This window comes from Varanus komodoensis, unplaced genomic scaffold, assembly GCF_004798865.1.
Source record: "Varanus komodoensis strain SLA01 unplaced genomic scaffold, ASM479886v1 scaffold24, whole genome shotgun sequence".
Classification (NCBI taxonomy): domain Eukaryota; kingdom Metazoa; phylum Chordata; class Lepidosauria; order Squamata; family Varanidae; genus Varanus; species Varanus komodoensis.
The window spans coordinates 17424361-17445866 of record NW_025335641.1 but is presented as its reverse complement, the minus strand read 5'-3'; the positions used below and the strand labels follow the sequence as shown (position 1 = coordinate 17445866).

Genomic DNA, 21506 nt, shown 5'->3' with positions numbered 1-21506 from the left:
AGCAGCTGCAGGTTGACTATTCAAGTCACAGGTTCCCAGTTTGGCTCATTTATTCTATTTTAACCCACCCCTTCCTTCACGTCATACGAACATTCATAACAGGCGTCTCCGACCAGTGCCTGCTGTTCCCACAGGCTGGCTGATTTCAGAAAGTCTCCTAGTCGCCCAGTCTCATCCCCAGAAAAGCAAAAGAAAGGAAAAAGAGCATGATTTTGATTCTCTGCAGCGGGAAGGCCGCAGGAAGAGACTCGACTGCCTGGATTTGCATCGGGGCCGGGCACTGACCGCAGCTGAGAAGCCAAGAATCACCGCGCTGGTCCCATCCCTAGTACAGCGTCTTCTTTCTGGCAGTTGGTCTCCACCAGACCCCTGCTGCAATTATCCCTGAAAGTATCAATTTATTGTGAGAAGTTCATTCTCCCAGCCGCCCTAATAAGTTTCTCTGGCGCCGGGTATGCCGCCCGGTGAGGGTCACCCGGGTTCCAGTCCCCGGCTTCTCCCGCCCCCTTGCCGGTCCGCGCCAGCTTCGCAGGGAGGTCTTCGTTCCTTTCGGAAGTGCTTATCAACTTGCCGTGTTTAGAAACGCAGCGACGGTGCCCAAGGTGGCTTACCGATAACGGTTCATGAACCCTACCAAGCCTCCCTCCCCAGGGAATTTCCTTGCAGCCCTGCAATCGGGTCTGCTGAAACACCCGCTCTTTCCACTCGAAAAGTGATCTAGAACAACAATAACAACAAAACAACAGGCGTGATGTTTCCATCTCCTAGATTTCTTTGGTCAGCGACCTCTTGTCCTTCCAAATCCAATCCCTACCATTATTCATCGATTTCATTTCTATACCACAATACAATACAAATATCATACCATCTTATCAAAACTAACATTAAAAATTAATCCACTGGAGCCCGCCCTCCCTCCCTCCATCCCTCCCTCCATCCTTCTTTCTTTTCCTTCTTCTCTCGGCCCCTTCAGCCCCCACCCACCCACCCTATTTCTGCTGACTCCTCTGGTAAATCAGAAGCAAGCCACGCCGAGTTCAACAGTACTTTCTCCTACGTAGGCCCTCCATGAAGAAGAACCCGCTGAACTTTCCGCAACTTGCTTCTCAGGGCTGACTGGACTCGGGGATGAACACATTGGCCAGAGAGAAAGCCCCATAGGACACAGGGGGGAGAGACGCAGCGCAGGCACACGTAGCAAGGAGCATCTCCGTGCGAGGAGGAGTGACCGTGGCGCTCCAGTTAGGCGGCAACCGGGCTTGGGACTTGAATGCAGCGCGACTGCGGAATCGCTCCGCGGGGTCTTGGGGGCAGGACTGCGGGACGCAGCCCGGGTCCCCCGTCCCAGCAGCACAGGCAGCGTGGCGAGCGAGCCCAGCAGGCCTGCCCCCCCCCCCTCACCTCTTTCGTTTGGCTCCACAGCCTCTGGAAGCCTGCTGCCGGGCACTGGCTGCAATGAGGGTTCCAGCCCGGGCGCTCTCCGTCGCCCCGGATGCGCACCACCCTCCTCGCCATGGGTTGTCCTTTTGCCCGGACGGTCTCACCTCCTGCGACCTTCCCAAACTTTCCGCCTAAGGGTGTTTCCCGCTAAACTTGAAGGCCCTCCACTCCTCCTTCCTTCACAAAGGGGGTGCCCTCGGGAGACAGGGCTATTTTAAACACACGCGCATTTTAGCACCTGTGTTAAGTAGCATATGCCAAGGGGTGCTTTTCATGTAGATCCGAGCCCGGGATCTTTTTGGCACCCAGCTTTGTCCCAGTATAGATCGTTCCACATTTTGAAGTGAGTATAATAATGCGCATGGCTCTCAAAGGGATGGAGGTGTAAGAAGGGAGGGCAGGCCCGCAAGACAATTAACGGCACAATCTGGTGCATCGACTCAGAAGTTGTTCCCCCTGATTCAACGGGCTGAATGGCAGGGAAGGGCGCCCTTGGCCCCGGCCTAAGGCTGCTGCACGGTACACATTTACCTGGAGTTAGAGGAAAGCCGCATTTAACTCGGTGCGCTTACTTCTGAATAGACGTTTACACGGCAGTTTACACGGCAGCTAGGAGGCAGTTTCTGCCCGATTCAGCTCAAGGAGAGCTCTTCCCGAGGAGGGAGGAAGAGCAGGACTCCCCTTCTCCCTGCACCTTTCTCTTTCTTACTCCCTCAGTTCTAGCCGGGCTTCCAATGCTTTTTGGGATTGAGGGCGGAAGAGGGGTGGTTGTGTTTTTTCCTCCAACCAGCTCGAATAATTGAATGGAAGGGGTAGGACCCTGTCCCTGCTCTTTTCCCTTCGGTTTCTGCGCCTGTTTTAGATTTCCTTTCAACCCGAGATTTCTCTCCTAATTGCGTTATTTTCCATGAACAGACAGCTCTGCTGTTTGGGCTTCTCCTGCGCAAACAGAAAGGGAGAAATTCTTTCTCTTCGAAGAGACTGCGGCCGCACAAATGCAACGCAAGATTATTTCGCTTCTTTGGCGTTATCTTCTCGGTGAAAAGTGCGTTTTCGACGTCGCTTTTTGGCTCCCGGTGGACCAAGACAAGCCCATCCTGACGCAAGAGGCATCCTTCTGCCTCCCCACCCCACTCCACCCCCGCGGTAGCTTTTTAAATCTGTGGAGAGGAAAAAACATCGAACGAAGGAAGCATTCTTGCATAACCAGGCGGCTTGCCTCTTCCAGCCCGGAGAAATCCGTGCTTTGGAAAAGCGAGTTTGCTGTTGAGATGCTGGCGGCCAATGGAGCGATTTTCCGAGTCACATTGGGCTCCGGGGTGGGGGGTTCTGCAAGGCGTCCGGAAGGAAAGGGGGCTGCCGGGTCCAGGGACAGGCACCAGGGCTGGAAACGGGCGTGGCCGAGCAGGGCAGGGCAGGGCAGGGCAGGGCAGGGGGAGGTCGTCCGGATTGGGCCCAGACCGAGCGGAGGTCCCAATACCTTGGATGGAGCAGGCGGAACGGGAGGGCAGAGCGGCGCGCTTCCGAGCCGCGCAAGACGCTGTCCGCCTGCGGAGGAAAGGAAAGCTGAGCGGCCCTGAAACTTCGTGAGCCGCCCAGTCTCACGAATCCCTCTGCTTCGGTGAAAGAGACCGTCTCCAGCCCGGGCGATCACGTGGAAGCGAAAAATGCGGAGATCCTCAGCGAGTCCGCCGCCCACTCACGCACCCTGCCAGCTTTTGCAGGACTTCCCAAAATGCCGGTATAATTCTGTCTCCCGAAAGAGATTTCTTCCACCAGTGAAGCTAACATCCATCCCTTTCCTTTCGAAAGCACATTTTCCATTCTCTCTTCTATTATTCTGCCTAGCTGCAGGGGATCTTTCCCTGCCCTGTTAAATCTTAAGAGTCCTGGGGCTACATCAGCCCCCTTCTTAAATATTGAAATCGTATGAAATGAAGGGGGCGCTTTTCCGGGGGGGGGGCGGCTTGTTCCTTCGCAAGGGAGGAGGAAACGGCAGCGATCGCCTGCCTAAAACCTCTGGTCTGCACGCACGCCCCCTGCCCCCGTGTCGCGCACTCTTTCCCCGACATAAGTTGACGGATCCTTCGCCAGCGTTCTGTCCTTTGCGGACTTGTTCAGCCCTGAAGCCCTCGGCCTTTTCCACGGAATTCACTCCATGCCATTGAACTGAATGGGCTGCACTTCCGAGGCCCCGGAGCCGGCCTGAGACTCTTGGGCCACGATCCAGCTAAACCTGGGCTCTTGTAATAATGCTGTGGATGCATGTGAAAGATGCGCAGCCGCATCTTGCCCATCTTTGACTGAAAAGTCGTCGCTTCCCCTCCCCAAAACCCACACCCCCTGCAACTCTCAGAGGATTTTAGCCCTACGTAGCCACGTGCGGAACTCAACGGGGACTGAACGTGCTTGAACTCCGAGTAACTCAAGCCCCTTCTCCCTCTCTCCCGCCCTTCCGCCCGAGTTGGCTGGTCCCATCAGGAAGCCCATCTCATGCCCATTCCACCCAAGACCTTTCCTATTGTTAAAATGCGGTTTGAACTTGAAGGCTGCGAGCCGGGCCGGGGACGGGGCTGTGCGGTGTGGGAATTGCTCCCGGGGCCGGCGGATGGGCGGGGAGGGGATCAGGAATGCAGGCTGGTCCTCGCAACCAGGAGATCCAGGGTGGCTTAACTCGCCTGCCCCCTCACTTTCCCCGCTATCGGGGGGGGGGAGGGGTCTAGATGCCCCCTCCTCCGGAATATTTGTGACTGCCTGCCCATCACTGGGGGGTGGAGGAGTTTGACAGCTCTTTGTTGTCTAAGAAGAGCGGGGGGGGGGGTCGGTGGCAGCTCATGGGCGAGAACTCCTCCTACTGAATTATCCAAAATGGGTTGGCTCTCGTCTCCAACAAATTGGACAGAGCTTCGGCAAACAGCAGTCCCATATCCAACCTAGAGGCAACTGGGAACTTTTCAAGCAACCGGGGATCGCTGCCTTTTTTTTTTTAACCGAAACGACACCCCTCCTTCTCCCCAAGTCAAACACAAACCCACCCGTCTCTCTCCTTGGGCTTGTCTTTGTGTTTTGAAATCGAAAAGGCGTTGAATTCCCGCCTCTTCGGCCCTAATCGTCTCTGCTGCTCCGTTCGGCGGGGCTCAGCCTCTCCTGTTCTCTCTCTCCAGCCCGGGAAGCAGGAGCCGATCGCCGCTTCGCTGGTCCGCGTTGTCTCCCCCGCCACCCCCTCCTCTCCCCCTCCCCGGTCCCGTCTCGTTTTTCTGCCCATCCTCTTCAGGAAGGAGACGAGCCCTTGCGCCGCCCGGCGGGGGGGGAGCCCCCCACGACCTCGCCGCCCGCTGGCCCCGTCCAGAAGCGCCAGCCTGCCGCCCCGGAGCCGGGAAGCGTCCTCCGCGCGGGCTCTCCCCGGCGCCCGGCGATTCGGATGCTCTAAGCCAAGCCAAGCCTCCTGGGCCTGTATATGGAAATAGTGGGGTGCCGAGCCGAAGGAAACGCGTGCCCCTTCCGTCCCCCAGCCATGCTTTTCCACGGCATCTCCGGGGGCCACATCCAGGGGATCATGGAGGAGATGGAGCGGAGGTCCAAGAGCGAGTCTCGCCTGGCCAAAGCGGGACAAATGAACGGCCGGGAAGCGGTAAGCAGCGGCGGGAAAGGCTGGGGCTTCGGGGACAGCGAGGAGGAGGCATATTTCGCCGGAGGGAGGGAGGGGGAAGCGGGAGAGGGGGGACAGGACCCCTCGGGTCAGCGAGAGAAGGGGAAGCGCGGCGGGCCCCCCTCCTCGCGAGGGAAGCAGTAAATGGCCACGACCGGAGCGAGGCTCTGCGGCTTCGCCTCCAAATGTCGAACAAAACAGCCCCAGAGCCAGGCTGCGGAGTCCGCTGGAAGCCTCTTCCCGGGAAACTCCCGGGAAACTGCGCGCAAGGCAAAGCTCCGCAGCAGGTTAAAATCGTCGCGATCCACTCCGAATTCGGAAGCGTGCTTCTTCCTGAATTCGTTTTCAACTCGTGAGGGACTGGGAACATTTGCTCAGAAGGCAGTCTTCCAGCATTCATAGGTCCGAGCGGTCTTATCCGTGTGCCTCTTTGGGAAAGGGGTTTAAAGATTAAAGGGGAGCAGGAGATGGCAGGAGTCAGGGCAAGCACGGAACGTATGATAAGAACTTACTAGGGAGTCCTCTCTTGAATTCAGTAGGACTTACTCCCGAGGAAACGGCTTAGTCTTTGGCTGCACCTTTCCCGCCCTCCAGAGCTTGCCTGCACAGACTTCAGCCTCTCCCTGGCTGATTAAGGTTAGGTGGATCATGTCCCTATTTCTTTACTTTTAATTCGAGTTGGCCCTTGGTCCGTTATTCCCTTGCAGATCGTGCGATCAAAGTTGTTTACGCTCTGCTTATGTTAAGGACTGGCTTCTGAATGGGAAAGGAGGTCTTGTGGACTCGAAGAATAACTCTTCAAGAGGGTTGCAATCCTAAAACCAAATTACCAGGAAGTAAGTCCCCTTGCACCCTCTGAGACTCATTCCCGAGTAAACCTGAACGGAACCGGGATAGCAAAGCCGCGAACTAACACAAAAGACCTTGGGAACCGTTTTCCTGGTGGGAAGATTAGGGGGACTACTTGGCTTAATTTTACACTTTGGTGTAGTTTACTACCTGCCATCCAACGGCACCCAAACCCCAACAGGGACAAGAAGAGTCTGAGAAGCAGGAGCCTCAACAAAGAACTTGTTTCAGGAATTGGGAATTCCTTCAGATTTAATTCCAAGGAAGTGCAAAGGTATTTGCAAAGATTCCCACAGCTTTAGCAGTCCACTTTCCTATTAATTATTAGAAAAAATAGAAATGCTACACTGAGAATGAAGAGCCTCAGTATTTTTCAATATCCTTTTTGAAATACCCTTTTGATTATTTGGAAGCTAGAAATTCATTCTGGCTCCTTTATTAATTTAGAAAAGAAAAGAAAAGAAAAGATGGAAAGGGGAAGAAAAGGCATTATTTTCGCTTGGTGACCCCAGTCGCAAAAGATCTGAGCTTGTAAAAATAGCATTAATGAAGACTTTAGGAAACAGAGAGAATGGAAGAAAATATAGGGAAGGAATATTTTTTTCTGCTTCCTCCAATGTTTGTGCATCTATACATATGTAATAACACCATGTGTGTGCGTTCTAGTTAATAATTTCTCAGTATGGGTATTGTTCAGTGTCAACTAGATACAGAACGGCAGATTGAGTCGTTTCCTTTCTGATATTTAAATTCCCCAGGAGCTGAGCAGGGAGAAGCGGTGAGGGGAGGGGTGTGAATAAGGAAGTTTTCCTTTGCTCCCAAATCTCAGAGCTTCCGTTGGCCACTCACAATGAACCGACGTGCGGGCCTGCCGCGCCTCCCCTCCCCCAGCCGCAACAGGGACCAAGTTCATTGAGGAGGAAGAGGGGCTTTCTCGGCATTTCGAGCGCCCTGCCTCCCCCCGAGCGGCTTGTCTGGGCGGGGGAGAAATCCGAAGTAGAGGACAAAAACTTTGCACGCCGATCGCATTTTCTTTTACTCCGGCGAATGTTTACACGTGTTCCCCAAAAGTCTCTCCACCGCCCTTTCTAAACTTCAACAGATAAAATCGGCCGGAGTGAACGAAATTGCCACCCAAACAACAATCACAGAAGCATCCGTTCAAATTTTAATAGGCCCTTGAGGACACGCGCGTCTTCTTTTTCAAATGGTGTTTCGCAGGAGGGAAGAGCAAGCCAAAGGAATTTTTATAAAGTGGGGAGGGAGGGGGACGAGGGAAGGAAAGGACCTTCAGATAATGCGCAACAACTTTCGCCTCTGTTTTGCTTTCCGCCCTTTTAACAGCCTGACCCCCCTCCAGTTCCAGACTCCAGCAGCTCGGCCCAAATATTGGCTTTTAGGCCGGGGCTGTGATCAATTTTCTGGCTCCCTCTCTCAGCGAGGATAATTTAGGATTGCAGTCCGAGCCCCCCACTCCCCGCCCAAGTATTGGCAGATGGTTGTAGGGTCGGCCCCCTTATCGGCAGCAGTCGTAGCTGCGGCTTGTCCTTCGTTTTTTTCCGCCTCCGTCTCGTTTTGAAAGAAGCTCCCTCGTTTTCGCCGCACGACTTAGGAGAGGGAATTTCTGGGACTGGGGCAACCACGCGAGTTACATCGTCTCTTCTGGAACGATGCGACAATGCACGTGAAAACCCAGCTTTGGCCAAGCCAGCTTACTCCGATTGTTCCCGCATCCTGCGAAATCCCTGTGCCCAAAGCTCGGATCCGGCTCTGTCTCTGCAGAGGTCCCCCCCCCCCCCCCCCCGCGAAAGTCCTAAGTTAAGCGCCTTTGGAATCGACGCAGTGGCCAAAAACAAAGGGTAAAAATCCTGCTTGGGGAGATGCATGCATTGCAATAGGTTTACTCGCAGAGGGTCTTACGTTGGATTTTACTAAAAGAAATGCTCCCGAGCTGATATGTTTGCAGGGATGACTCTGCTGCTGGGAACTGAGGCCACTGCAAAGAAATAAGAAGTTGGTTATTTTGAGAGGTGGAGGGGGGGAAACGAAGATTGGAGAGCTTCTCCTGGCAAAACCTGTGGAAGGGGAACTCAGTCCGAGACGAAGTGGATTGCACTGCAGGTAACTGTCCAATCCTGCACGCGTCTACTCAGAAGTAAGACTGAGTTCAACCAGCTCTCTTCCCGGGCAGGCTGCTAAGAGGACGCTCTGAGCGCAGTCCAAGTTTGCTGAACTACGTCCCCGTTCCAAACAACGGGACAAAGTTTGTCATGAGTTCACTGAATTGGGCAATCCGCCCATCTCAGGGTGGAAGGCTATGCACGTTTACCTGGGAGTAAGCGCCGCTGAAATCAACGAGAGCCGAGCAGAGGGCGGAGGATTGCGCGGGAACTTCAAAGTCTCTGGCAAGGGGCGCGCCTGACCCTGGAGCCCGCAAGCCGCTCGACGCACGTGGTCCGCCCTCACTCCCTGCCTCTTTGATCAGGTATCTCCATGCCTATTCATGATTTACTTGCCCATTGATTCATTTATTTTGCAGAACATGCCCCCCCCCGAGCCCCGAGAAGCCTGCCCTGTGCGCAGGATGCGGAGGCAAGATCTCCGACAGATATTACCTGCTAGCTGTGGACAAGCAGTGGCACCTCCGTTGTCTTAAGTGCTGTGAATGTAAACTGGCGTTGGAGTCAGAACTCACCTGCTTTGCCAAGGACGGCAGCATTTACTGCAAGGAGGATTATTACAGGTAAGCCCCGGGGCTTGCGGGGTGGGGAGAGCAGGCAGGGGAGGGAAAGGGCCCAGCTTCGCAAAGGCTCAGTGACAAAAGCAACAGCTGGAAAGGTAGCCCCGCAATACCTGAACTCCTGGAGGCATGCACCTCGAGTTAGGACACCTGCCTGCTCCTGATTTGATTACAAGAGGCTGGTTCGCGCAGGTACGTGTGCCAGTTTATCGGGTTACACCGGATCGTTGGCCACCTGGTGCTGCTTTCTGTATGCGGAGGACTCACCCACTGGGAAGGGAAGGGAAGGAAAGGGAGGCACGGGAAGGGACACCCTTCACAGACCCCAGTGAAAACTTTTGCCACATCTCGGATGCCGTGCTTTTCGGGGAAGTTCAGCTTACCTCTTCAGGTGCCAGTTATCCAGCACGGAACAAGCAGCTGATGAACTTATATGCATAAATCTGTCTTGATGCCTCTGCACTGAGTGTGAATCAGCCCTGTTCGGAGAGGGGAATGCGTGATATAAACATCCTGCCCCGGATCTGGGAGCTGTGATGATCGAATCCCACTTCCTGGCCATGCGTGAGCCACGCTTGATGACTTGCAGCTAAATGTACGAACTGACTTCATTAAAAAGCACGGGGGACTCTAGAAGCATCCAGATTGAGGGATCTTTCACGTAGGACGCTTAGTGCACTTGTGAAAAGAAGCCCTGGAGGTGGGCTGCATAGAAGCGAATCCAGATCTGGTTTCCTAAATAAGGAAGGTTTTGTCACCTAGCATTCGCCTGTTGCAGGGCTGCCCTCTTACAGCAGGCATGGGGCAAAATTCAAAGCCCTGGAAGGGGCCCTTGGAACATAATTCTCACAAAAGGTGGGTGCCTAACCTACTACCTGGACCGCAGAATCCTTCAATGTCCCCATGGAATAACAAAATGCAATTCTGATGGCACCCTGGCCGTCTTCACTTGCAGCCTGATCCTGTACAGGTTTGCTTGGAAGGAAGCCCCAGACTCTTCTTCCAAGTAAGAGCGGACAATCACTCACTGATGATTAGCTAAGTCGCTCTGGAAACATTGGTGCCACTTCTGCATTAGAGAGACTCTCTTAGGACAGCAGTGAGACCAATCCAACCCCTCCGTCCTAGAGCCATTCTGGGCAATCAGATCAGACCTTCTCAGTATGGTAGGCTGGCCTCTCACTTGGCTGGGTTAAACAGTCATCAGAGAAACCCAACCTTATCTTCCTGGTAAGATCAGGTTTTTGCCCACATCCCTTTCAACCTTTCTGAGGCAGTTAATACTCATTTTTGCAAAGTAGCCTGATGCTTCCTTGGAACAATTTCTTATTGATTTGCATTATTTTATTTTCCTTCAAAGACAAAAATGCTTAGAATCATCCCTTTGGAGCTTCCTCCAAAGTAAGAGCTAGAGGGATCAGGGAAACTTGTTCTTCCTTCCATGCAATTAAGCAAAGAGTTGTCATCTCTTCAACCAGAACTCCAGAAAGGCCTTTCTTTATTTCTTCTTTTACTTTTATAATTATTATTCTATTACATTTCTATGCTGCCTTTTTTCCAAGGAGGCATACATAGACCTCTTTCTGTTTCATTCTATCCTCACAACAACCCTGTGAGGTAGGTTAGACTGAGAGTCAGCTTTTGGTCCAAAGCATACCCAGTGAGCTTCATGGCTGAGAGGGGACTAGAGTTCAATTTTCTGAGTCTTGATGGAGTGCTTTAACCTTTGCATGACACTGGCTCTTATGATTTCCTCTTTCTTGCTTGCTCAGTTTCCCTACACACTCACTCACTCACTCACTCACTCACTTGGACTGTGGCTGAGATTCTAAGAAAGCTCCCCAATAATAAAGCAATGTTAATCATTATATCCATGGTTTTACCAAAGGAACAAACAAGTGTTAAAAGACACCAAAGATTAACCACAATGTTGTTTTTGACTGGACCACATCCTGTGTGCTTTGAACAAAACTAGTTTTCCAATTTCACAGTTTTCTCTTCCTTGGAGAAAATGATCAGTACCAGAAATCAAATAACCCTGAAAACTCATCTCTGTCTACTCAGAGTCCAATAGGACTTTCTCCTAAGCAAGTGGGTAGGGAGAATTGGAGCCTAAATTGAGGGTCAGTAGGACTGATCCTGGGTTTCTTGCCTTGTTTTTTTTTACTTTGGACCACAGGATAAATGTCTTGATTCCCTTGTTTCCTCCTTTAGCCAAAGGAAGAAGGGAAATATGGATCCAACCAACAGCTTAGCTCTCTAGTGAAATGTACAGGATCTGCTGTATTTGTGTTGTGGGCAGAAATTTCTCCCAAAGCTCTCATTATCTAGATTTGGGGCTTAGTTCAGGAAGTTTCCCACAACATAGGAACCCCCTAAAAGAAGCAATAACTTAATAAAGTCAGTCCAAGAGGACAACCAAGTGTATACAGAGTGCGTTTGCTGTTGTCCTGAAAGAGTAATAATTCTCAGGCCCTGGAGACTTTCTTGAGGGGCGGGGAGGCAGTGTATACAAACAAGAAAATAGATGTCCATTTTGCTAGGTTTAGGATCCCATGCAAGTGCAGACAGAAAAAGAATCTATAACTCCCAGAATGCTCCACTCAGCTGGGGCATGCTGGAACCTGCAGGCCTTTTCTTCTGTCTAAACTTGTACAGGATTGCACCTTTAGTCCATTTCCTAGTTAGAACAGTTTTGAAGATATTATTTAACTTTACTACAAGCATCCTCAAAGTTTAGTCATCCTCCACTTTCCTGCATGTGTCGTCCTCAGATGGGGACCTGGAATCACACCAGCACTACGCAGACTCTCAAATTCAAGGGCATTTCCCCCACTGCCCTCTTTGAAGAACTGTTTATTTGTTTCAAATGCAATAACCAATATATAATTGATTAAAAGCTGTGAAATCACCTTGTGCAACTAACTGGAAAAGAGCCGGTGTCAAAGGATATAAAATCCGTTTGCTTTGTTAAAAAAAGTGAAGTGTTGGGGCAGCATTTTGATGGTATTGCTATGGTTGTGAGGAAACAGAACCAGTATAGAAATGTACAGCTACAGGGGAAAAGGGGACACTGGATTGAGAGCCCAGTCCTAGGCATGCCTACTGAGCAGTAAGTCATGGTTTGCAAGAGAGTTTATACACAGGCAATTGTGTATAGCAGAACTGCAACCCAAAGAGAATACTGTAGTGCTTTGGGGGCATGATCCACCAAAAGGTCACCACCTACGAAGAGTCCAATGAGCTCAAAAAGAGATTTTTTTTTTTTTTGGCATGAAACTTAATGCGGCATAGCGAGGAATCTTAGGCACCTTGTATAAGTCCTGCTGTATTCACTGGGTCATATATATATAGCCTGGCTGAGTGCAGTGGAACTTATGCCTGGCCAGGTAAGCATCCCCCACCCCTACCCCACCCCGGGGGAAATGGTGTCCACTGCTTTTTCTCACTTAGGTCAGGCTATTTTCTTGGATGAAGCTCTCCTTTCCTTCCTGAAATGGGCTGCCAAAGTCTCTTTCTTGCCAGAGCATCGAATCATTAAATTGTAGAGTTGCAAGGGGTCTTTAAGGCCATCAAATCCAACTCTCTGCTCCGTGTCCCCAGTGCCTGTGTTGAACTGAAACCCAATCCTTGGTTTTGGGAGCTGTCTCCACCGAATGTAAAAGTTTTAGGGGACAATCCTATGCACACTTCCTTGGGAGCAAATCTGGGGCTTACTTTCAAGTCTACTTTTACTCTGGGCGTAGGATTGGGTACTTTCCTTGAACAAGACAAAAGGAGAGCAAACAAAAAACCCTCGCCTACCAATGTCTCCGTTTCCGTCCTCTGGTTCTTGCAACCGGTGCCTCATTCCCCCTGCGCCACAGCCTGGCGGCTCCGAAGCCTGCCGCTGAGCGCATCCGGGCGAGCACAGGCTTTCCCCTCTGGCGGGGTACCGGCGGGCCGAAGCGGGCCCGGGGCTGAGGCCGGTGGCTGGGGCGGTGGTGCGGACGGGCTGCGCGGGCCCGCCGCCGCTAACTCGGTGCGCTCTCCCCTCCAGAAGGTTCTCCGTGCAGCGCTGTGCCCGCTGCCACCTGGGCATCTCGGCCTCGGAGATGGTGATGCGGGCGCGGGACTCGGTCTACCACCTGAACTGCTTCACCTGCACCACGTGCAACAAGACGCTGACGACGGGCGACCACTTCGGCATGAAGGACAACGTGGTCTACTGCCGCGCGCACTTCGAGAGCCTGCTGCAGGGCGCCGAGGCCGCCTCGTACGCGCCCCCGCAGCTGAGCTACACCGAGCTGGCGGCCAAGGGCGGCGGCCTGGCGCTGCCCTACTTCAACGGCACCGGCACGGTCCAGAAGGGCCGGCCCAGGAAGAGGAAGAGCCCGGCCCTGGGCGTCGATCTCGTCAGTTACAGTTCAGGTGGGTGCCGGCCGCGCCCGGGGAGCCCTCCCGGGGGACGCGCCGTCCGCCCCGGGGTGCGCGCTCGGTGCCTGCGCCCGGAGGCCGCCCGACGCCTCTTCACACGTCCGCGTGGCTCTGCAGGGTTAGGACGCAAAACTCGCGCGGTGCTGTCGAAGGAGGCCACGCACGCGTCGCGCTCTTCGCAGGGAATCGCAGGCGGAGCGCTCCGTTCGCCCCCCCCCCTGTTTTGCTGGCAGCGCATCCTTTCCCAACCTGGCGCTCTCCAGAGGTTTAGGAGCGCAGCTGCCAGCATGCGCGACTGCTGAGGTTCCGAGCAGCTGGAGAGCACCGGCCGGGAGCAGGCCGCCTCAAAGGCGAGGGCCCATTTGGGTGGGCTGAACCCGCTTGGCCCGTTGCGCAGTGGGTCGGATGGGCACATCAAGAGCCGCCTCCGAGACTGCCACCCCAAACCGGGGAAGTGACAACACAGTCCTGGGCAACTGTCCTCAGAAGTAAGCCCCTTGACCCCAACGGGACTTATTCCATAGGAAGTGGGGATTTTTGCGTCCTAAATCTCGTTGAACTCCATGGGATTTATTTGAGGGCAAATATTGGCCCTGCCTTTGGTCTCCCCTCCCGCGTTTGTTTGTTTTCATTTTCAGATTTCAGGGTCACACAAGCAACAAAAAGATAACATCTAGAGCAGAGCGGATGTCAGGTTTATACTTTGTGCTAATTTATTTCTTTCCCTCAGCCAGGGGCCTATTCCCGTGTTTTCCAATTCTTATTTTAAACGACTTGATCTGTATGGAAAAACTTTAACTTGAATCAGAAAACGTCTTTCCCCCCACCCTCCCCACACACAGTGGTTTCCAGATTCAAATTTTCAAAACATTTGTACTATCTATTCTTGTAACCCTCAAGATGATCCTGTAAAGTAGGGCAGTCTTAGTCCCTTTTTAGGGATGATAAACTGAAAGAACGGATTGTTTTTATTTCTCTTCTGGAGCAACATACTTTGTGGGAGTGGTAAAACTTTCCAATCCATCTCTTACAGTGCATGTCTACTCAGATGTAAGTCTCACTATATTAAGTGGGAATTACTCCCAAGTGTATTCTGTGATACAGTAGGATTGTGCATAAATTACTCCCCGTGTTCAGGACAAGACACGTGTCTGCATCAACTTCTCTCCTGCCTTCCTTCTCCATCACCAGCCAGAGGCTATTAATGACCTGGAACTAGACGGCTGGCTTTTTATGATCAATCAGTAACTTAATATTAAGAGCAGTGTGTGGGGGGTGATGGGGGTCCTCGTAACATGTCTGACGCCACGATGACACGAATGAGATAGAGAAGTGGAAACATCCCAGGAAGTTTCTCTTCGCGATCCAGCCACAGTTATTTCCCACTATTTCAGTGGGAGCGCAGTCGAGCCCCATAAGTAAGACCCATTGAGTAGGATGGGACTCACACCCAGTGAGCGCGACTGCAGCTGCTTTGCTGCTTGCTTTTCCCGCAAGACAGAGACAAGGGCCAGGAGCAAAACTAAAAGAGGCTCTTTTTGCATAAGGAGAAATCGCGTTTAGGTTTGAAGCTGACCCCGAGCGGACGACAGATACGCTGCCCGTCCCACGCGCAAAGGGAAAGCGAGAGGGAAACGCACCCGAGCCGCGCGCCACCCGTGAGATCGCCTCCGAAAAGCAGGGCCCTCCAAAAAGCAGGGGCGCTGGCCGCTCTGCTCCAGCATGCCGGCGCTCTGGTGGTTCGTTTTATTTCATTCGGCTAGATGGAGGGATTTTACGCGCGCTCCCCTCCTAGGAACTTGAGCCGTCTGGAAGGTCTGGCAGGGGAATTCGCGGCGGGGGGGCCGTTGGTCCTGTCCTGCTGGATCTGACCCCCCCCCCCCCACACACACACACGCACACGCAGCATCGAAACAAGGGCGCCGTGTTCTCATCCGGATTCATTCCTCCGGAATAATTGACCCCCTCGCTGAACTCTCCATCGTGGCCCAGGCCGCCAGGGAAGGGTGCGCGCGTGTCTCCGGCCTGCGTCGGAAGTTTCGCGCCGCGGATGCCATTGCTGCTCTTGCTCAAGGCACGCAGCCCCTCGCGACCCGCGGGCCAGCCCTTGGGCGCCTCGCCGCGCGGCCTTTCCGGGTCTCCGGGCGCGGGAGAAGGGAGAGAGCCGCGCTTTAATTGTTCGCTGTTAATTGGCGCTGACATCGGCATCTGCGGCAGCGCAGCCGCTTGGAGGCCGAGCGAGATGCGGCCCCTCGGAGGACCGGGCAAGGCATGCGGTACGTGCGCGCTGCACCGGGGGCCCTCCAGGTGCTCGTTCGCCGCGGAAGGGCTTGCCCCCAGGAGACCCGCCGAGCCCTGCCCTGCCCTCCGGGACCCCGATCCCGTTCCCGAGGCGGCAGCGAGTTCTTTAAGGGCTGAAGCGCGACGTGGACGCGACCCTTCCCAAGCTGACGACCCCTCCTAAGCGCCCCCGGCTGAGGGAGGCGCTCTGCGTGCGCCCCGGGGGTGGGAAGAGCCCGGTGGAAGGCGTAAGCTTGAGCCATTGCGTTCCATGGGCTTTAGTTCCTAGTCCAAGTGCAGAGGACTGTGAGCTTCGAAGCCCCCGAGGAAGCAAAATGCAGAGGTACGGCTCCGGCTTCACCCTGTAGTTAGAAACCAGGGGATTTCAGTGGGGTTCCTGCCACGTTATGGGTTTAGCTTCGGGGTAGCCCAGAATCCGCACCTCTCTTCCTCCCGTTTTGCTTCTACCGCTTCTCCCCGCCGCCCTCCCCCCTCCCTCTTTAATGCGCTCTTTTTAATTCCTCAGCACCCTAATTCTCGGCATGGTGGCGCCGATTTCGTTACAATCGTTTCTTTTCGCTCTGGAGCAGCTCAGGTTTTAGGAACAAAGCGGTGAAAAGAGCGCCACAACCCCCCCCCCCCCCCCGCAGCCCCCTTTGGAGAAATAAGGAACAAAAAGGCGCTCGCTGTTTTTCGGAAAATCGAGCTAGTTTGGGCGGAAAAGGTGAAAAGAAGATGTCTTGAGGATTCTTCAAGAGGGTCTAAGCTTTTCCATCAGCCGCCCCCTCCGATTATATTTATTTCCCCGGCGGGGGAAGGTGGTTTACTGTCGTACAATTTCACGAAGGCTCCTGCTCAGAATTCGTGAAAGATGTGTGTGTGTGTAACACAATTTGGTATCCGTCGTGCTCAATTTTGTTGAAAAAGCAACAAAAGCACACCGGCACACTAAGCTGTGTAGTTTCCCCAGTTTTAGGCAACGGCCGTCGCTCTAATTACTGGCAGCACAATCCTAGGCATCTCTGCTCACAAGCAGGTCCCACTGAATACACTGGGAGTTACTTCCAGGAAAGTGAGACTAGGATTGCAACATGGCCAATACAATGTGAGGAGATCCGTGAATCGCAGTGTGATGGCTAATGAGGGGACGAGTTAATTATATACAAACGAAATTAAAAAGTTTCTTTAAAATTGCTGAGTTCGTTTCAGGGAATTAAACCTTACTCTTATGCATGCTTACGCTGCTGTACTGAAATTCAATGTGATTTCCTGTTAATACAGGCAGAATTTCAGCCAGAAGGTCCCATAAGACAATTATTAATAAGAAATTAATAAGACTAAGAGATGCTTAACACTGTCCAGATTACAGCCAACATAAATCTGGGGTACCTGTTACTCGAGGGTGTAGAGAGAGGGCAACTTTCCACTCATGCAGAAACGAACGGGCAAATCAGATTATCTTCCCACTCTGATCCTGCTGTCCTGTTGCTGATCAGAATGGCCAAAAGGCAAGCAAGGCTGTGATCCTGCATCCACTGCTATGCTGCAGCTTCTGAAAAGAGAAATTGCAGCAGAACAGGAAATCTCAGGCCAAGCAACCTGGTGAGGGAACGATGCTATGCATGTTTAGCCAGAAAAAGGTCCTACACATTTCTCACCAGTCCTGTTGGGGATAATGGGATCCCAGCCATCGCACTGAATGGCTAAGCTGGCTGCAGAGGATGGGTGATGCGTTTCAGCACATCTGGAGTGCCCCAAGCTGGGGGTGGCTGCATGAGGTCATCCTCACACAGTGCCCCTGAGACCCTCTCGCTCATTTCTGCACACTTGCAATGCACTGGCAGAAAGCGACATTGGCCAAGGCGGGCACTATATTTATGATGCCCCATTAGCAAAATTCTCCAGTGTTCATTCTGTGGGGCAATGAAGTTCCACAGTGCTGCTAGTGGCCTGCGTGTGTGTATGTGGAGGGACCATTGTCTCTCGTTTGTCTTGGAACACCCTGTGCTCGACCTTAGATTTTCATCTTTTCCAAACACACATGCAGTCGGAGTCTGGCTTCCTCCCGATGCAGCCTTCTTGGTTAAATCGCAGCCTTAGGCTGGAATTCTGAGTATGATTATTCAGCTGGAAGTCCCGTTGAGGAAAGTGGCACTGCCTTCGGTGTAAATGTGTGTTGTTACTTGGGTGGAAAAGAGGACGGCAGCATTCGGGGGACGTGTAGTCCAGTTCTCCATGTGGCAATATCGTTTTACAATGCCCTGGAGTCGAGGGTGAGAATGAAATGCTCCCATGCATGAGCAAAGTTAATATGTCAGGCAGAAGAGAACTTGAACACAAATGCGTTGTGCTACTTCGGACCATTTGCAATGCACACTGCAAATGCATATTTGCTTTTCTTGCACCTGCAGTTTTCAAGTGAAATCACTAGTATATATATTTGATTCTGAACTGGCTTTCTGTTCCACCCCCTGCCCTTTCATCAGTAATGTTGACAAATGGCACATTGTAAACCAAAAAGCATTCTTGCAGCCTAGTCTCTCTTTATATATTTATAAAGAAATACCTTGACTGAGCTCAGTGGGACTTTCTCCTAAGCAAATGAAGGTGCTCAGGTAATACAGCCGGAACCCATGTGTGTGTGACAAGTTCAGCTCAGGTCAGTTGCACGTAATCTTAGCTCAGGGTTCAGGTTTCCTATCACTTGCAAATATGCTTTTGACTGCTTAAGGCAAAGGACCCTTTTTCTTCCAGCGGCCCAACTGGAATCTAATCTTGCTTGCTTTTGAGTCTTCCTTTTTCCTAGTCCCACTTTCCCAAGCATTTTGGGGTGATATATGCAGGTGTGAAAATTGCTCAGTGCTGGATGTTATGGTATTAAATCAGGGATTCAGTGCCTTTAAGGCCTGCAATATTATGAATGTCTGTTGATAATTCATTGAATTTGTCTTTCAAGTCACCAAAAAGTGAAGGGGATTGGTGGGGGGGGGGGGCTGTGTGGTTTATTAAGGACTCCCTGAACAGAATTTATGTGGCACTTGACCTCAGCTGTCCCCACCCATCCTTCTTTTGGGTATTGTAGCTAAAAGAGGAGCCATAACATTTTCCACCAATAAAAAAATCGCTGCCTCTTCCAAAAATCTCCCACCAGTGTGTTAGACTTGTCAAACAAATGGAGCAGTGACCTCTGGTGGCTTTTAATGGAAGAAGCCCTTCTCCTAGATGGGGGTGTTTACATTTGGAGTTTGCTGCTGCTGTTTCTGCAGCTTCCACTGCTGTGTTGGCCTGAAATGTGAGAGACGAGGAAGTCAAGCTGACATATGCGAACAGGACAATGTTCTCCATTTGCTGAGCTCCCTTCTGTTTAGATCAAAGACAGAAATAAACTGTATTGGTTCCCTTGCAAGATTTGGAATTGCTGTATGAAGATTGCACCGCACTCCTGTGTTTTCACAAAGGTCATTTATAAGGAAACCATTTTGCCAGTGTGCCTTGCACAATCAGAGTGCTCTGGCAAAGCAGCTCTGTTAGGTCCACGTAGCAGAACAATAATAATGGACAAAACACCCTTAGTTGGGCTGTTGGCCATTCTTCCTTTTCTAGTGCCCTCGGGTTGCTTGAGATTCCATTTAAGTATCTACCTGCATGAAGACCCAGCCTAGGTCAAGCGTTCGGGTCCACCAGCATGGCAGATGTGCTTGCTCTGGTTCTAGGAGAAGCAGATCAAGAAAGCAATGCTGTCCCTGAAGGATTGGGAGCAGAGTAAAGAGCTTTAAAAGTCTGTCTATGATGATGGCACACTTCCCTCCAATCTTGGGAAGGTCGTATGTTGCTCTGGTCAGCATTCCCATTGCATCTGCTTCGTCCCCAGTCTAGGTTAGGTGGTTACCACCAGGGATCCATCTGGGCAAGGAACACAAATCATATACATCACCCAGAGAAATAGTTCAGGTTCTAAGAGTGTTTTTACAAATGCCCTTAGGGTTGCCAATTCCCCCTTTCCCTGCTGCCTGCTTCTGTGCCTTTAACAGCAGTTTGATCTGTCTGAATCATCAGCAGCTGTTTTTCAAATTATGGAGATATATCATCATCTGCTCCTTGCTGAAAATCCAACTTTCATTTTATGAAGGGGTGGGGATCTGAAGCATAAGCTGGCATACCGATAAGATATTCAAATAGATTTTTGCTGTGCACTCATTAATAATGTCTATGTAAAAGCTAAAGTGGCAGGGGTATGCATTTGGATTTTTAAATGCCTTCTTTTCTGCTTTTGGCACTAGTAGCAACATTTATACATGTACCACAGTTTATATATGAAAACCTCCTCCCTGTGAGTTATGTGTCTCAGATGTAAGTTCACTGAATTCAATGGGACTCACTCTCAGGTGAGTATAGGATTGCAGCTGAAAGTTACAAATGTTATGCATGCCTATTTGGGACTAAATATCATTGAACTAAATGAAGTTCACATCCAAAACAACATATATAATAGGTACAGATAGTTACCTTGTTAAAAAAAACCTATTACAGGGCAATTGTACATATTGACTCAGAAGTAAGTCCTATTGCGTGCATTGGGGTTCACACCCCCAGCAGGTGGATAGGAGTGTTGTTGTTGTTATTGATGTCATGTCTATGCCACCCCAAGTTCTCTGGATGGTTCACAGATGGTTTACATCCAAGCTGTCTGGATGGTTTACATTCTCACTAATATGACAACTTAAATTGATAGCAGTACTGTTGATGATTTAGAAGCTGGGAGAATCTAATTTCTGTACGAATGTTTTCATCTGGTAGCAGAAATCAAGTGAGGAAGTAGCAAGACTCCAGAGGGTGGGTTCCAGTGCCAGAATGGGAAAGGCCTAACATTGCCCTGTGAGGCCAGTCCTGCCATGAGGCAGACTGAGGCTACCTGCCTCAGGCGGCACATTTTGGTGTTGTGAAATGGCATTTTGTTAGTTATTTTGTTAGATGCTGTATTTTTACCACCAAGGATAGGGAGAAGAACTGGAGCGGGGGGGGGGGGGTTGTTTTGTCCTTTAGGCCAAAGAATCGGTTGGCAGTTTGTGCAGGTAGGCTTGAGTAATAGGGTACCGTGCGTTGCTGTACCCTAGGTGCATTATGATTTGGGCTGGTTCATGCAAAGAAGGTCTAAAGAGCCTGTTCCAGCCTCTCATTTCTTCCTTTCACTGGGTACTCGTTTTCCTGAGCTCAGCCTTGATTACCAAAGTAAGTTACTTCTCTGAGTGTAGATCCTTTCGTACAGAAAAGGATTATTCATGCATGAGAAGAATATATTCACAGGCTTCAGGAACCCCCAAGCTTTGCTGGCTAGAACCCTCTATAGGAACATTCCACATTGAATCATACAGTTGCAAGGGGCCCTAGCAGGCCAGTAAGTCCAACTGCAGGCTCGATGCAGGATTTCCACCAGGCCTGGCCTTGCTTAGCTTCCCAGATTAGGCAGGAGAAAGCGCTTCAGGCTACACGCTGCAACATGTTGTTGCCATTTTGAGTTGTGTGAATCAATTCCAAGCAAAGATACACAGGATTGTACAGCAAAGGCTGCAGATGCAGATGTGCATTAGATTAGGCATGTCTCTATTTTCCGTTTTTGTTTTGTCTCCTAGTACAGCTTACTGGTACCTTCTGGCTGTTGTCTATCTAAAAATACATAGGACTGCAGTCAAAGTAGTTTAAATTGATGAAGGGGGATAGCAGACAGACATGGAAAGCTAATCAACAACACTCTTGTGTTTAAGAAGCTCACATGAATTTAAGAACCTTGGACTACTGTTATCTGTTGAATATAGAAACTGCCTAGATTTTTTGGGATGGTTTTTTAAGAAATGTGATGTGTTGATTCAGTGATAAATAGATCTTGTGAGGTCCGATTCTAAATATGAAGGAAAATTTTGCTGATTTTCCTAGTGGATATATTTAGGATTAGAATCTCAACTTATTGTGATTAAGAGTAATGTCAGTAATGAACGAAAAATCAATCTCATGAAGGTGTTTTCAACTTGCCCCCTCTCACTTCAGAGTCTGTTGTGCAGGAGAAGGTTTAAAATCTGTAGGCTTGTGGCTGAGTCTACTGAACAGAATGTTGCTGGCTTTTCAGCCAGCTCTTCT

General features: G+C 51.1%; 1 protein-coding gene across 4 annotated transcripts in view; it reads left to right on the top strand.

Annotated features, from left to right (window-relative positions):
* The first annotated feature begins 4897 nt into the window (after nucleotides 1-4897).
* The window catches only part of LHX9 (LIM homeobox 9), a 29255-nt gene continuing 12646 nt past the window's right edge, over nucleotides 4898-21506 (top strand). The window contains exons 1-4 of one of the 4 annotated variants that reach the window (XM_044432494.1): nucleotides 4898-5071; nucleotides 6158-6162; nucleotides 8478-8681; nucleotides 12718-13088. In XM_044432494.1, coding sequence (XP_044288429.1) covers nucleotides 4898-5071; nucleotides 6158-6162; nucleotides 8478-8681; nucleotides 12718-13088 — 754 coding nt within the window. Of the gene's footprint in view, nucleotides 5072-6157; nucleotides 6163-6645; nucleotides 6656-8474; nucleotides 8682-12717; nucleotides 13089-21506 lie in introns of all 4 variants that reach the window. The other 3 variants (XM_044432495.1, XM_044432492.1, XM_044432493.1) reach the window with 3 other exon arrangements.